Source organism: Stegastes partitus, unplaced genomic scaffold (genome assembly GCF_000690725.1).
Source record: "Stegastes partitus isolate 25-593 unplaced genomic scaffold, Stegastes_partitus-1.0.2 Scaffold1343, whole genome shotgun sequence".
Classification (NCBI taxonomy): Eukaryota; Metazoa; Chordata; class Actinopteri; family Pomacentridae; genus Stegastes; species Stegastes partitus.
Genome location: NW_007579074.1, coordinates 20,591 through 35,715, shown reverse-complemented (window position 1 = coordinate 35,715; position 15,125 = coordinate 20,591). Strand labels below are relative to the sequence as shown.

The window sequence follows — 15,125 nt, the reverse complement described above, 5'->3', positions numbered from 1 at the left end:
GATTATTTTTGTCTTTAATCAGTAAAACCAGTCTTCACTCTCCTGTAATGTGAATTGTTCTGGTTTCTGTCAAACTGAAGGTCTTTGGACAAAACTAAAGATTTTAGGAAACTGATGCACATTTGTTTCTTTTTTTCTTTTTAACCGTTTTGTACCATTTTAGGTGAAACAGCTGATTGATCCAGACAATAATCAATCATGGCAGTCATGGTTAGTTGCAGCTCTGGCAGGAATGAAGGGAGTGAACATGGGCAGAAACAGATGGAAGTCAAGAAGAAGTCCGTTTGTTTAAATAACGTCCAAGCAAACGATCATTTATATTCCATAAAAAACACAGAATAGAGAAATACAGCAGAGATGTTTATGAGCTTCATCACATCAACACATGGTCCTGACAGCTTCTAAACCACGTTGGTCTGTCTGAAATACCACCACAAATAATGATTACTTTCATTACTGATCATGTTGTGGGTAAATCGATCAGCTGTTCGGTCTCTGAAGTGTCAGAAAACGGCGACAATGTGGATCAGCTTTTCCTCAAATGTCTTGTTTTGTCCAAAGATCTTCTGTTTGCTGTCCTGGTCAGTGAAATATTCACATCGGAGACGCTGCAGTCAGACTGTTGTTAATAAAACCATCAGCTGGTGATCAGAGTATCTGAAGACTGATGATTGGCAGCTCTGAGCTTTAATGAGCTCAGCTGATCAGCGACTGTTGGATTTAATCTTTGTTTAGTTTAAACATGTTCAGATTTGTGGTTTATGTCCTCTGAGCAGCTTGTAGTTCTGGACTCAGGGTGTCACTTAAATATTCACACTGAAGAAGCTGCAGTCAGAGAGCTTTAACAGGTTTTATTTCTTTAAAACTCACTCGAACCGATTCATCGTGTATCGAGGTAGTCTGCGATTAATCGGACAGCTGACCGCCACCAGATTATTGGATCGATCAGCTCAGGTGTGAAACCAGAGACACTCAGGTGCGTCGTGTCTCTGCAGGTGCTGGACTACTGGGTGTTCGGTCGCATCTTCTGCGACATCTGGGCGGCGGTGGACGTGCTGTGCTGCACCGCCTCCATCATGTCGCTGTGCGTCATCTCCATCGACCGCTACATCGGCGTCCGCTACCCGCTGCAGTACCCCATGATCGTCACCGAGAAGCGGGCGCTGCTCGCCATGCTGGGCGTCTGGATCCTCGCCATCATCATCTCCATCGGCCCGCTGCTGGGCTGGAAGCAGCCGCCGTCGCAGGTATCGCTACCCAGCATGCACCGCTACCCAGCATGCACCGCTGCAGCAGGTCATCACCTGCAGACGCTCTGGGCCAAAACTGATGATCAGTAATCAGTGACATCCGCGACTGGTTTATAGACAAAATTTGTAGTCAAAATTGGTATCCAACGTCAGAAAAAGTTTCTATGAATATATCAGATAAAAGTTTGTGTCAGAAAAACATTAGAAACACAGTGAATGGAAAGAACAGCAACAAGATGTAAGTACGACACAATAATGAGCTAAAATGAAACATAGGACATCGATTATATCTACTTTATATGACTTTACAGACAAAGGTAAATAAAATGTGTTAAAAATAAAATGCACAAGAATAAAATGAAATAAATAAAGTTAAATAAGTCCAAAGCAGCACAGACAAGCCGAACAGAATACACATAAAACTATTCAACCGTCTCGTTTCCTTTTCACACGCTGAACTAAAAGAATGCGTCGACATTTATCCCTCGGTGCTGATTGGCTGTTACTGGTCACATGGAACCAATCAGATCCAAAAGAGCAGATTTTTCAATCCGTCCAGGCTGTCGTTAACAGGGACACGTCTGATGTTACCGGACTCACACAGACATCATCATTTACATGTATTGTAGACACCAGAGGCGCCTGAACGCACCACTGCTGCTGGAGCTAAACACCAGAATAAATGCTGTAAAGACACAGACCTGAATAACCTGCGAGGAGAAAACAAAATGTGAGAAAATGCAAATTCAAACACGAAATAGTGTCTGTTTCTGGCTGGCCAGACGAACAGCAGGTGGCGCTGGTCGTCCAGCCGTCGTCTAAAACTGCTGCAGAAGAAGATCGTTCAAAGAAAAGATCTTTCTGTTGGTTGCATGTGTCGATGTGAGGAAGGTCACAGCTTCGTCACGACTTCACACACAGCTGAACACGACGGCCATCATCGCACCGGAAACGGTGACTGTTTCTGGATGAGTCAGTCAGCTGTTTGGTCTGAAATGTCAAAAGAAAAAGGTGAAAAATGAGGATCAGAGTCCTCGTTTGGTCCACAGAGCTTCAGTTTGCTGTCACAGAGGAGAGAAACCAGAAAGCATTCACACCGAAGGAGAAGAAATCACAGAACTTAGATTATTTTTAATTTAAAATGCACTCAAACTGATTAATGTAATAGTCGACACGATTTGTGGAAAATATCTCATTGTGTTTTGATGAGAAACACATTAATTGTGTTTTGTTTGTTGAAAGTCAAGTTCTCATTTAAAACTTAAAAGGCTGCTCATCAGTCGAGGCTGCAGCTTGTAGTTATTTACAGCTGTAGTCGGTTAGAAACACATGATGCTGTCCAATAAATCAGAACTGGGCCCAAAACGAACAGTCGCGTAAGATGAAAGTTAGTGTTCTCATTTTGCTCAGAGACTCTGTGCATCTAAAATCATGTTGATTTAATGTCTGCAGGAAAACACATGAATCCTCTGAACTCTGAGCAGCTTCTGTCTCGTGTTCCTTCACTGAGGTTCATGTTTAAAGTCCTGCAGCTCTGAGGAACCAGAACATGAAGCAGGAGGAGAACTCAGAGATGATTCTGTCAGCAGGACTCAGAACCGTGGAGATTAGACAAAAAAAATAAAAATTCTTTGGATCATTTGTTCCTTCTGAGGTTCCACAGATGTCACCAAAAACACGGCGGCTGCACACGCTGGAGATGTTTAACCATGTTCATGTTTATATGTCTCTGCAGGACGACACCGTTTGTCTGATCACCGAGGAGCCCTTCTACGCCCTCTTCTCGTCGCTCGGCTCCTTCTACATCCCTCTGGCCGTCATCCTCGCCATGTACTGCCGAGTCTACGTCGTGGCCAAACGCACCACCAAGAACCTGGAGGCCGGCGTGATGAAGGAGCGAGCCGAGGACTCGAGCGAGCTGACGCTGAGGATCCACTGCAAGAACCAGCAGATCCAGGAGCTGTGCCCCGCCTCCAAGGCCGGAGGGGGCGGAGCCTCGAACGCTCGCAGCACGCTAACCGTCAAGCTGCTCAAGTTCTCCAGAGAGAAGAAGGCGGCCAAGACGCTGGGCGTGGTGGTGGGCATGTTCATCCTGTGCTGGCTGCCCTTCTTCCTGGCTCTGCCCATCGGTACGTTCACACACCGACATGTACGAAACACAGCTTGTTCATAGATGATCATTTAAACTTCTGAGGAGCTGCTTGGATGGGAACACGTCTGTGTAGAACATCAGCCTCCAGGTCATGGTGATCCACGGAGCTCCAGCAGAAAGCCTTGATCATTAATAGGTGCTCAGGTCCAGACAGTGAGAGGGTTTGTTCAGTTCTCTGATGGTTCTGGATGAGAAGCTGTGTTTCAGTCTGTTTGTCTGATTTCATGGACCTGGAGCTTCTACCTGAGGGTCCAACAGATAGTGTCCAGGATGGGACTGGTCCTTCAGAACGTTTGCTGCTCTCCTGAGGCAGCCAGAGAGAGTCCTCTACAGAAAGCAGCGAGAAGCTGATGATCCTCTGGAGGGTGTTGATGATCTTCTGGAGGGTCCTCATGCTAGAAAGATCCTGCAGGTGTTTTCTTTCTCAGGAAGTTGAGTCACTGCTTCGTCACTGCTGCTGAGGTACTGGTGGTCCAGGAAAGATCTTTGTCAGTGTTTGTAGCAGGAAACTGAGGGCAGGAACTCTTCCACACAGTTCCCATTCATGGTTAGTGGATCAGGGTCGGTTTGGTTTATTCTGAAGTCCATGATGAGTTCTTTCGTTTTTGTGGAGTTCAGAACCAGGTTCTTCTCTGAACGTCAGTCTTTGGACTTCATCTCTGGAGTCGTCTCCTCCTGAGAAAAGTCCAACCACAGTGGTGTTGAACTAACTGATGGTGCTGGAGTTCTGGACGTGCAGTCGTACGTACAGCGCTGATGGTGGAGCAGAGCTGGTGTTCTGTTCTGACCATCTGGTTGGTATGAAGGTCTTTGATCCAGGAGGGCTGTGAAGGTCCCTCCGTTTAGAGACCAGTCCGCTGATGACAGTGTTGAAGGCAGAACTGAAGTATCTATGGATGCTTCCTCACACAGCTCCCCTGGTGGTCGGGGTGGGTCAGTGCACTGTGAAGAGCAGCATCCTCTGAAGACCGGTGGCGACTGAAGGTGGGAGGCTGTCGGACCAGAACATCACATCTCAGTGTTTCATAGTGACCAATGGGAGTCATTCAGCTGCTGATGGGAAGATGTTTGAAGACTTCAGGCAGGATGTGATGCTGGATGTGGACAGAGAGGTTGAAGAGCTTAGTGAAGAGCGTAGGAAGCTGATCTGAGCTCAGCCTCACTGCTGCTGGCTCCACCTACAAGAAGCAGTTTAGTTCTTGGAGTCAGGAGGTTGTTGGTCCTGTGGATGGTGATGTGCTGGATGTCCTGCTATCTAAAGGTTCCTCAGTCTTCCTCCTGTAGCTGCTTTAGCTTCCTGGTGCTCTTCTTCAGGTTGGTTCCAGCAGCTCTGTGAAGATGCTGTTACCAGAGCTGAAGGAGGTGTTACGGAGAAGAGATTTAGCCTCCTCTAACCTACTCAGATGTGTTTGCTGATAGCGCCGTTGTGAACACGGTTCTGTCTGTAGATGATGTGGACGCTCCTCAGGTCATGTTCTCGTTCCTTCTCGGGGTGCATGCTGTGGCTGGGAGGAGAAGTGGTGTTGATTAAAGCCTTTCTTGGTGTTAGATGAGCTTTATCAGTGTTACATCTGTTTACAGGTTATAGGGCTAAGCTAGCATTAGCATCCAGTGGAATATAAACAACAGTACATGTTCTCCAGATCTGCAGAACCGTGGCTGTCTGTCATTTAGACATTCGTGCACCAAACGCTGTGTCCTGTTATCTCCATGGCAACACCGGGAACAAGTGGGTGAAGCCGAGTGTCTGTTGTGAGCAGAACACAACGGTTTTGTTTGAGGAGGTTTGTGGTTTTAGTTTGTTCATTCTGCTGGTGGTGGATCTGGCGTTCGTGTGAGGCTCGGTCGCGGCTCTTTGTGCGGTTGCTTCTTTGGCCTGAAGGCTGAAGTGGACCGGCATCGTCACTTCTGCTTCCTGCTCCACGTTCACGCCGGTCCACAGAGGCCCGTTGACCTGGACACGTCCTCCAGCGTGATGTGCAGAAGTTCACACTGCAGACTTGTGATCAGACGGTCCTGCCGGCTGTCGGGGGATTCACACGACTGAAACTTTGCACTAAAAAAGAAGGTTGTTGAGCTGCTGCCATCGTGTTGGGCTTTTACAGACGTTCATAAGCTGCAGAGGAAACAAAAATAACCAGTGTTTAGTTTATACTAGTAATGTGTCTGAGTGTCGAACAGCTGCTGGTCGACGTCTTCAACAAACTGTGGTGCAGTGAAACAAAATTCACTAAATTCAGAAAAACTGCATAAAGGTTGAGCATAAAAGTCCAGCAACAGATTGAAAAGCTAGATTACAAAGACAATGAAACAGAACAAAGGCAGGCTGCAGGAGGGTGGAGGTGAAACCGGGTTCTGATGTGGGTTCAGTCCTGCTCGGCGCTCTGACGTTTCACCTGAAGTAGCTTCAGTCTGCTTTAGATGAAGTGGAAGCACATTTATCTGGAAACTGGTTTCAGCTTCACAGTAATGAGTCATGTTTGGTGTAACGAGATAAAACAACTCAGCTGAACAACGGAGCCCTTTGGTGCACAGCGGAGAGAGAAAATAAAAGTGTGAAGATGCTTCAGTGTGAGATGAGAGTCAGGACGGAGCTGGGTGTGTTTTCCTCCCAATGATCTCAGCCACTGACTCAAACCATCACATTCAAACTTCTGATAAGATTTGAACCTGCCAGATGCTTCACTATTCAAACTGAGCGTCTTGTTGGAGAACATCGGATCCCGACCGACTGTCAGAAACTCCGACTGAAGATGGCGTGAAGAGGAACCGGATGTGTGTTTCGGGGCCGGAGTGATGACACCAGAGTTTGTGGGGTAGAAGTGCGACGGTCTCCAGAAAGTCTTCACAGAAAACATCCTTTCAGCTTCGTCATGTTTTGAATATTTGTGCCGAGCAGCGACGCCTCGGGTCGTCCTCGCCGACCAATCAGCAGCAGCGCTTTGCTTGTTATTCCTCGACTTTCTGTGATGAATTTCCCACAACAAGGACGGTGGAGCGACGCCAGACATTCCTGCTGCCACGGGCCGGAGCTGAGGACCATTCAGCCGACGGGAAGTCGAGAGGAAGAACTGAAGCTGACGACAGAACCGAGTCAGAACGTCTCATTGGTCAGCCATTTAGTCCCAGAACCACAGCTTATATTTATGAGGCTGTTTTTTTTTTTTTTAAATCTCCTGTCTCATGGTCCTTCACTGAGGTTCATGTTTCAACATCAAGTCCTGCAGCTCTGAGGAACCAGAACATGAAGAAGGAGGAGAACTCAGAGATGATTCTGTCAGCAGGACTCAGAACCAGAGACCAGAGAACAAAAATAAAAAAACGTCCTCTTCAATTACTTTACATAAATAACAGAAGCAGCTACAGTCTGGTTGTTCTTGTGGTGTTATTGTCACATGGTGTTAACTTTACGTGTTTCTGTGATGATTTTATGTCACATTTCATGTCGTTACAGTGATTCTGTGTCACATTGTGGTGGTTTTATGTCTGTTTGTGTCACAGAGGAAACCAAAGGTAAAACAACAACAGCTTTTAATATTTGTTTTACAAAAACTAGTTCAATAAAATAAAAGCAGGCACCTGGAACCATCATGTCCAACATGTTTCAGGGGTCCACAGATGTTACCACCACTGGAGATGTGCTGCTTGTGAAGGAACACCTACACTCCTCTGGGGTGAAGCTTCCAGAGATGGGACTGAACTTTCACCCTTAACGCCTCCTCTGACAGATGTGTACCGATCTCCAGAGGTTCTGTAGGTTCCTGACCTCATGTAGATCTGTTGCACCTCTCAAGACGCCGGACTGTCTTTGTGTTCCTCTGGTCGGATGCTGATGAACCTTTTTTCAACCCTCTGAGTCTCTCTGTGTCGGTTCATCATCCTCCTCCAGAATTCCTCAACAAACCGTCTGAAAGCAGAAAGTCCAACAATTCTTTATGTCATTCTGAAGTCTTAAATTGGAAAATCCACCCAAAGAGCATCTCTGACTGACCTGAGAAGGAACCGTTCTTCACTTTACTGACACCTGAAGAACCACAAAGATCAGACCAACCAGCGGCTGAACTAAACGTGTTACGAGCTGATCACGGAGATGAACAAATGGAATCCAGTGTTTTATGACTTTCAGACATCTGAGGAACGCTGCTGTGAAAAAGGAGTTCAAGTTCCTGATTTCCTAAAAAGGCTCCGACCGTCTTTAACGTTTGACTCGTCTGTAAGCTTCGGCTCAGAGCTACTGATGGAGATCACAAATGAACTTCCCCCACAATCCCTCTGGCTTCAGCCGCCCTCCGACCACAGCGGCTTCATAAGAGGAGGTTTAATATCAGCTGATCCTGCAAAGCTCAGAGAAACAGAGCAGCGATCAGAGGATTTACCGGCCTGAAGGTACCGACAGTCGGACCTGGAGTCGGACCCTGAACGTCTCACCGCTGCCTTCAGGGACTGAAACCTTCTGCCCTGCTCACATTAGACCTGTGGCGTAACAATCACCAGCAGGTTGACGTCTGCAGCAGCATCAGAACTCATTGAACCTTATTGGTCTGTGATCATTTTAATTCTGACAAACTGAAATAAAACCTGGTCATGTTCACAACGGCTCGAACAGAAAGAAGTGTAAGAAAATTATTACGGCTTTTATCACGACTGCAGCTCGTTAATGAGGCCTTGATGCACTTTGAGGGTAGAAAAGGTTGAATGAATGAATGAATGAATGAATGAATGAATTCTGGAGCATCACAGTCAACGGAAGGAGCAACACAATCTTCTGCAGAATCTTTGCAAAAGTCCACGACTGAAGCTCATGGTTTAGACCTTCAGGGCAGAACCGATGCTGCTGTGAGTTCCTCTGATCTTCTACCTGCAGCAGCTGAAGCGCTCCTCAGGTGTCGTCCCTCCAGCGGCTGCAGCTGACATGACGAGGCGTTCATGAACTCATGGAAGAGTCTCAAACATCCTCCCCGATCTGTTCAGTTCTGTGATCCGTCCTTTGCCATCATTAAATCTAGCGAATGTTCCTGATATTCACTGATCTCATCGGTTATTCGGCCAGTGGAAGATGTTTCTGATCAGCATCCAGCATCAGCGGTTATCATCACTAGATGTGTTCAGAACCAGCTGTCTGATGGTGAAACTGGAGCTCGGTTCTTATCGTGTCATGATTAAAGCTGCAGAGTCGCTGGAGGTCACTGGCTTCGCTCTATTAACTGCTGAGTCGCTGCCCCGTGCAGCTTCTGCTTTGTGCTGAGTCATGATCTGCGCTGCGTCCTCAGTGACTCAGCAGCGATGACGAACCGAAGCTGCTCCGGCTGAAGCAGGTTGGAGAGCGAGAGGCTTCAGGCTGCTGATGGACAGACCTGCTGCTTCGGCCGTGCTTCCTCCTTCTTTACACACTTTATTGATCCCAAAGGAAGCTGCAGTTCAGAGGTTCCTTCGCTTTACAGCCATTTCTATTGAACTAAACATCTTCCTGCAGGTTGTTTTGGTCTTCTTGTGTCCTGGTTCTGCCATATTGTCTTGTCTTTGTCGTCATTTTGTCTCCACATGTTGTCGATATTTCACATTTTTACAGCCTCTATAAACTCAGTTGGTCTCCTTCTTGTTTTGTTGTTTTTGTCATTTTATGTCGTTTCGTCTCTTTAAGACATTTTTGTCTCCTTTGTGTCTCTGTGTTCATGTCGTCTCCACATCCTGCAGAGTTGAACTATCTCCATGTCTCCAGACTTCTCCTCTCTGCTCATCTGCTGTAGAAAGATGTTCCACCATCAGATGAATGCATCTCCACCAACTGGCTCCTCTGGTCTCTGGTTCTGATCCGTGCTGCATCTATTCATTGATCCAGCAGGTTGGATTCTCCTTCAGTCTCTCTGAGGAAACTCTGGCTGCTGTTCACCTGAAGCTCTCTGAATGGTTCCTGTTGGTCAGAACCAGGAGGAGAAAGGTTCTGGTTCTACAGGATCAGAACCAGGAGGAGAAAGGTTCTGGTTCTACAGGATCAGAACCAGGAGGAGAAAGGTTCTGGTTCTACAGGATCTGTTGCAGACGCTTTATTTTGGGAGGATAAAACCTGACGTGTCATTCCAGCTCTTTTTAATTGTTTCCTCTGCAGGTTACAGACATTGGTCGTCGCTTCTTCTGTGTCTTTAGGAGGTTTTCAGTCATTGTTTTATCTGTAACGTCCATGTTTCTCCTCTGAGCTTCAGCAGACAGCAAATGGACTCGACCACAAAACAAGCTGAACAACCAGAACACGATGCTGGTCTCAGCTCGTGTCACGATGTTTCAGTCGGCTGGACAGTTTTTATTCCACCAGCAGCAGGACGAAGCCACCAACGAAGAAGAGAGACTGTTTAGAAGTACTTCATATCTAAAATCTGCAGCGAGGCTCAGAAACCCAAACCTCTATTAAACCAAAATAGCTTCTTCCAAACTTGGAGAAACGTGGTCTGAGCAGGACGGAGGTGCAGCGTGGGCAGGTGTCGCTGCAAAGTTCTTCATATATAGTCTTGGGCTGCAGCCCGAGGCCTTACAAGTCCATGTTCAGGGAGAAATAATCCACCTGCCCAGGAGCCGCTGATCCTCCCAAATCCACCGAAATCCTCCGACATGCTGCAGATCTGCAGGTCAGAACCTCGGAGACCCCGAGCAGGCAGGACGAGAGGCTCAGCAGAGCAAACAGCAGCCTGGATTTAAAAAATTAACCCGAACCCAGAGCTCAGCGTCTGTCTGCAGATTAACACCTGATCTGGAGTGAAAAGCAGCAACGGCATGAAAAGCTCCGTTCTCCTCCTGAAGGAAGTCCTCCGAAGTAGCCACACAGCAAAGTCCAACCACCGACACACATCAGACCCGACGATAAACTTTGTTTATGCTCATGTTTGTATTTTATTCATTCATTTGCACATTTCTGAAATAATTTTGGACATTTCATGAATATTTTTCAGCATAAATTTTTTACTGTGTTGATTTTTGGAGCCTTTGTTTTCTTCACGCTTTATTAAAACTTTTTTATTCTTTAATATTTTGGAGATTTAATTTTTGCCTTTTTATATTTTTTAGTATTTGTGACACTTTAAAAAAAAAAAAAAAAAAAAAAAAACCTTTTCTGAATATTTTGGAGCATTTTTATTTTTTACTTTTTTAAATTTTGGGGCCATGTTATAGTTTTTTTTCCTCACATTTTATTAAATGCGGTGAAATGTTCTTATTTAATTTGGGGTGAAACAGTCAGTGAGTCAGCTGCAGGTGACTTTAGTTGGCATCAGGTCGTATTCAGCAGAGGAACCAGAGGCTCCAACAGGACGAGACACAAGAAGAACAAACTGAGTTCTGATCCACAGATCTGCTCCGGGCTTTCTACCACCAGGGGTTCTGCTCAGATGTTCCATCGTTTTACTGAGATAGTGAAACGTTTTAAGGAAGTAAAAGTGTTTGTTGGAATCAGAGACATTTGACAAATGATGAACTCACTCTGCTGCTTGGAGGAAACGTTCTACGTACAGAAGTCTAAACATATTGAAAAGCTTTTTTTTTTTTTTTTAAGTAAAATAAATTTTAAAAAATTGCAAATGTTTTTTTTTAAATGAAACTATTTAAAAAAATACACAATTGTATAAAACATACATAAATTTAAACAAACATAAATAAAACCAACATTTTATTAAAAGACGTCAGAATATTGAACCCTGTAAAAGAATAATATATATATATAATATCGTAAAAAAATAAAAAAAAAATAATAAAAAAAAACCAAACAAACATCTAAAACATCAAGTCTAAAGCAGTCGTTGTAAACCAGCTGTTTAATCTTTAACTGTATTTTAAATCCAATCAAATTAAATCTGATTCATATATCACCAGTTCAACAAACCAGATCCAGACCTCGTGGACTCATGAACCCAACAATCCTAAGTTACCTGTTGAGTCCCTTTTAGCGCCGACTGTGGGAAGGAACCAAAAAACCTTGAAGGAGGAGATTAAACAAACAAACAAACAAACAAGACTCAGAGCGAACCAGGATCAAATACCTCCAAGGTTCTGTACAGTAGAACTGGAGGCCAAGGCGATGCCATCTAGAGCAGCTGTCTGGTTCCAGAGTGTGTTTCTGAGGTGTTTAGGGCCAAATACAAGAACCTCAGTGTGTCTGGATTTAAATGGAGATTCCAGGTCATCCAGGTCTTTATGTCCTTCAGACATGTTGGAGTCTGACCAGCTGGTTGGTTTCATTTGGCTTCATAGATAAATATATAATATAGGTCCTGACACAGAGCCCTGTGGAACTCCATAACTAACTGCAGGTGGAAGAACCATCATTAACATGAACAAACTGGAATCTGTCTGATAAATATGATTTAAACCAGTTCAGTGCAGTTCCTTTAAGTCCAGTAAACATTCCAGTCTCTGTAATAAGATGCTGTGATCCACTGGATCAGATGCAGAACTGAGATCCAGCAGAACCAGTACACAAACTGGTCCACTGTCTGAGGCTATAAGAAGATGGTCAGTGACCTTCAGCAGTGTGTCTCTGTTCTATGATGGATTCTAAATCCTGACTGAAGCTCTTCAGACAAACCATTTACATGCAGATAAATTACATAATTAGCTTCAGAAATAAAGGGAGGTTGGATCTGGGCCTATAGCTGGATCACCTGGATCTAGAGCAGGCTTTGTGAGCAGTGGTTTTATTGGAGCTACTTTAAAAGCCTGCAGTACGCAGCCTGTTGATATAGAGAAGCTGATGATATTTAATACTGCAGCATTTATTAGAGGGAAGACGTCCTTCAACAGTCTAGTGGGGATCGGGTCTAACAGACATGCTGCTGGTTCAGAAGAATTTACTGCTACCTGTTTGTTTGTTTGTGTGTCTGCAGGCTCCTTCAACAGCAGCCTGCGTCCTCCTGAAACCTTCTTTAAAGTCATTTTCTGGTTGGGATACTTCAACAGCTGTCTGAACCCCATCATCTACCCCTGCTACAGCCGCGAGTTCAAGCAGGTACTAACACCACCAGCACCACCAGTACCACCAGTACCACCAGTACCACCAGTACTAGTAGTACTAGTACCACCCCACCATCTGCCCCCGCTGTCACCACTGTTAGTACTACAGCTGCTGCAACTGCTGACATGTTTGTGTGTCTGTGTGTGTTGTTGTTGTTGTTGTTGTTGTTGTTGTGTGTGTCTGTGTGTGTGTTGCTGTTGTGTGTCTGTGTGTGTTGTTGTGTGTGTGTCTGTGTGTGTGTCTTCGTGTGTTTCCAGGCCTTCATCCGGATCCTGCGCTGCCGCTGGAGGAGGAAGCGTCCCGGCTTCCAGACCAACTTCAACCATCGCAGCCACCAGAGCTCCAACAACTCGTCCTTCCTGAACGGCAGCCAGCAGACGCTGTCCTCCGTCACGCCCAGCCCCCGCTGCGTCACCTCCAGACTCCGCCCCCCGCCCTGGAGCTCCGCCCCCGCCGACAGAGAGCTCCTCCCCGGATCGGCGGCGGGGGGACGGCCGAGCCCGCGGTCTCCGTCCGCTCAGGGTTCTGGGAGGAGCGCGACGAACTGACGGAGCTGGTCATGTGACTGCACCTGAGAAAGAGGCGGAGCTACAGGTTCCTCACAGATCGCTTAGTCCAGAGTTTAACGTGCAGCATGTAAAACACAAACTTCTCAGAGAAATCCTCCAATCAGCAGCTTCCGTCTGCTCTGTCTTCATCGGAACCCAACTACTGGATCCGAACCTCGGAAATACACTTTAAACTAGAATTCACTGCAACAATCAGCACAGAATTCAACTATTCACTCAGTTTAAATCCAAAGTGGGTGAAAAACAAAAGTAAATCAAAAAGTGAAAATCAGAAATGATTTAGTGAAACTCTGACCGGAAGCTCCGCCATAAACCTGTAAAACCATCTGGAAGTCGATTCCAGGAATATTTATACAGATAAATATTAGCATATTATATCATTTAGGTATATTTTGGTAAAAATCTCTTTAAAGATCAAAAATAAGTTCCTGAAATGAACTTAAACAGCAAGAGATCAGCTAAAGCAACAAACTCACAAAACATGATAAATATCCGACATGTTCTGGTTTATGATGTTACAGAACAAACTCACAAAGTCCAAATGATCTGAAAAAGGTTTGAATATTTCCAGTCGACGTGAATTAAACCAAGAGAAGCATCAAAGTGAACCTGGTGGTTTTTGTTCTGGATGCTGTTATGATTTTTTCCTACATTTACTTCTTGTCATTATTTTTTATTTATGGTTATTTATTGAGCTTCAGAAAGTTGAAATGAATCTCAGTGGCCCTGTTCTGTTCTGTTGTGCCTCCTGCTGGTTGTCAGAGGAACTGCAGCTGCTGGAAATTGAATCACAAACAGTCTGGAAGTGCAGGGGGCTGAAATAGGAAGCAGGTTCAACAAAGCCAGACTTTCTTTGTGTTAGCTGGCTCAACAAAACCCAGAACCCCGATCGGAGATGGTGTTAGTAATAGATACAGATATATCAGTCAGATTGTGTTTGTCAGGTTTCTCTGTGAACCAGATTTTCTTCTCCATCATCCGAACATAAAAAGAGGCATGTGTCGCATCATGTGACTACGTACCTGGACCAATGGCGTGAGGCCTCCTTCGGTCAGAGAAGCAGGTTGTTCTAGTGCCAACCTGTGAGGAAGAAAGCATCTTGCTATCAATCAGTCCAGACAGGAAGGCGGTGTGGCACCAGTTACCATGGTGATTCGGCCATTTGTCACCAGTTGCCATGGTGATTTGGCCATTTGTCACCAGTTGCCATGGTGATTTGGCCATTTGGCAGCAGTAACCGTAGTGATCTGGCTGAGCAGCAACCGTTACCACGGTGATCCGGCTGGTTACAACAGACACGTCTGTCTGAAAACTACAATTTTAAGATCAGCAAACCTGCAAACACGTGAATCTTGCTTTGTAGCTCAGCCCATAGGTGTGTGTGTGTGTGTGTGTGTGTGTGTGTGTGTGTGTGCAGGCTAACAGTTTCCCTCTGCTTCCAGTGTTTGTGCTAAGTTAGGCTGACCTTGTTCTGCATGTATCTGTCTGTGCAGAGCGATGGGTGAAGACAGAAGCAGATTTCACGGCACATTTATTTCAGTGGAACACCTGGTTTGAAGTGTTACACCTGCAGACGATGATTTAATGAACCACCTTCTGCTCCGTCAGGATTTGGTCTAATGTGTGACAGACATGAAACACGTTTGTTAACGAACCGACGACAACCAGTGGTTCTGCTGATTAGCTCACCTGTTTAAGGTTTTTGTTTTTTTTGGAAAGATGGAAACACATCCCAGAGCGACATCCTCAGTCTGCCGATCCATGAAGACAATCACATCTTCTGTATTTTTACATGACAGCTCCAGAGACAAACCCAGTCTGCGACGTCACACTAACATGAACGTGCACTTATTTAACACTGTACAGCCGTTTCCACTTCATGCTTCATGATTTATTCTAAGCTGATGTGTCTCCAGGTGGATTCTGGGACCATTTGTATTTCCACTGACAACAACGTTTATCATTTAAATTCTGATTTGAGCTTTGGCTCCTTTAAATAGTCATTAACGTGCAGATGGACTGTGGATGAAGAAAACCCGCTGCTTTGGTCAGAAATAAACGAAGGGTTGAAATGCACGTAGAAGACGAAAGGACGTAACGGGTAAATTGCACAAAATAAAAAAGAACTTAAAATGGTTTGTATAGCTATTTCTGAAAAA

General features: G+C 45.3%; 1 protein-coding gene across 1 annotated transcript; it reads left to right on the top strand.

Annotated features, from left to right (window-relative positions):
• The first annotated feature begins 198 nt into the window (after window positions 1–198).
• On the top strand, window positions 199–12,945 carry LOC103369874 (alpha-1B adrenergic receptor-like). The gene is made up of 5 exons (XM_008298715.1): window positions 199–210; window positions 933–1,247; window positions 2,986–3,379; window positions 12,270–12,391; window positions 12,655–12,945. The coding sequence occupies exons 1-5, from the start codon at window positions 199–201 to the stop codon at window positions 12,943–12,945; spliced, it is 1,134 nt and encodes a 377-aa protein (XP_008296937.1).
• The last annotated feature ends 2,180 nt before the right edge of the window (window positions 12,946–15,125 follow it).

Excerpts from the sequence above, each read along its gene's own strand:
- LOC103369874 (XM_008298715.1), top strand. Across the intron at positions 3,380-12,269 it reads CTTCCTGGCTCTGCCCATCG|GCTCCTTCAACAGCAGCCTG; the intron begins GTACGTTCACAC and ends GTGTGTCTGCAG. Across the intron at positions 12,392-12,654 it reads ACAGCCGCGAGTTCAAGCAG|GCCTTCATCCGGATCCTGCG; the intron begins GTACTAACACCA and ends GTGTGTTTCCAG.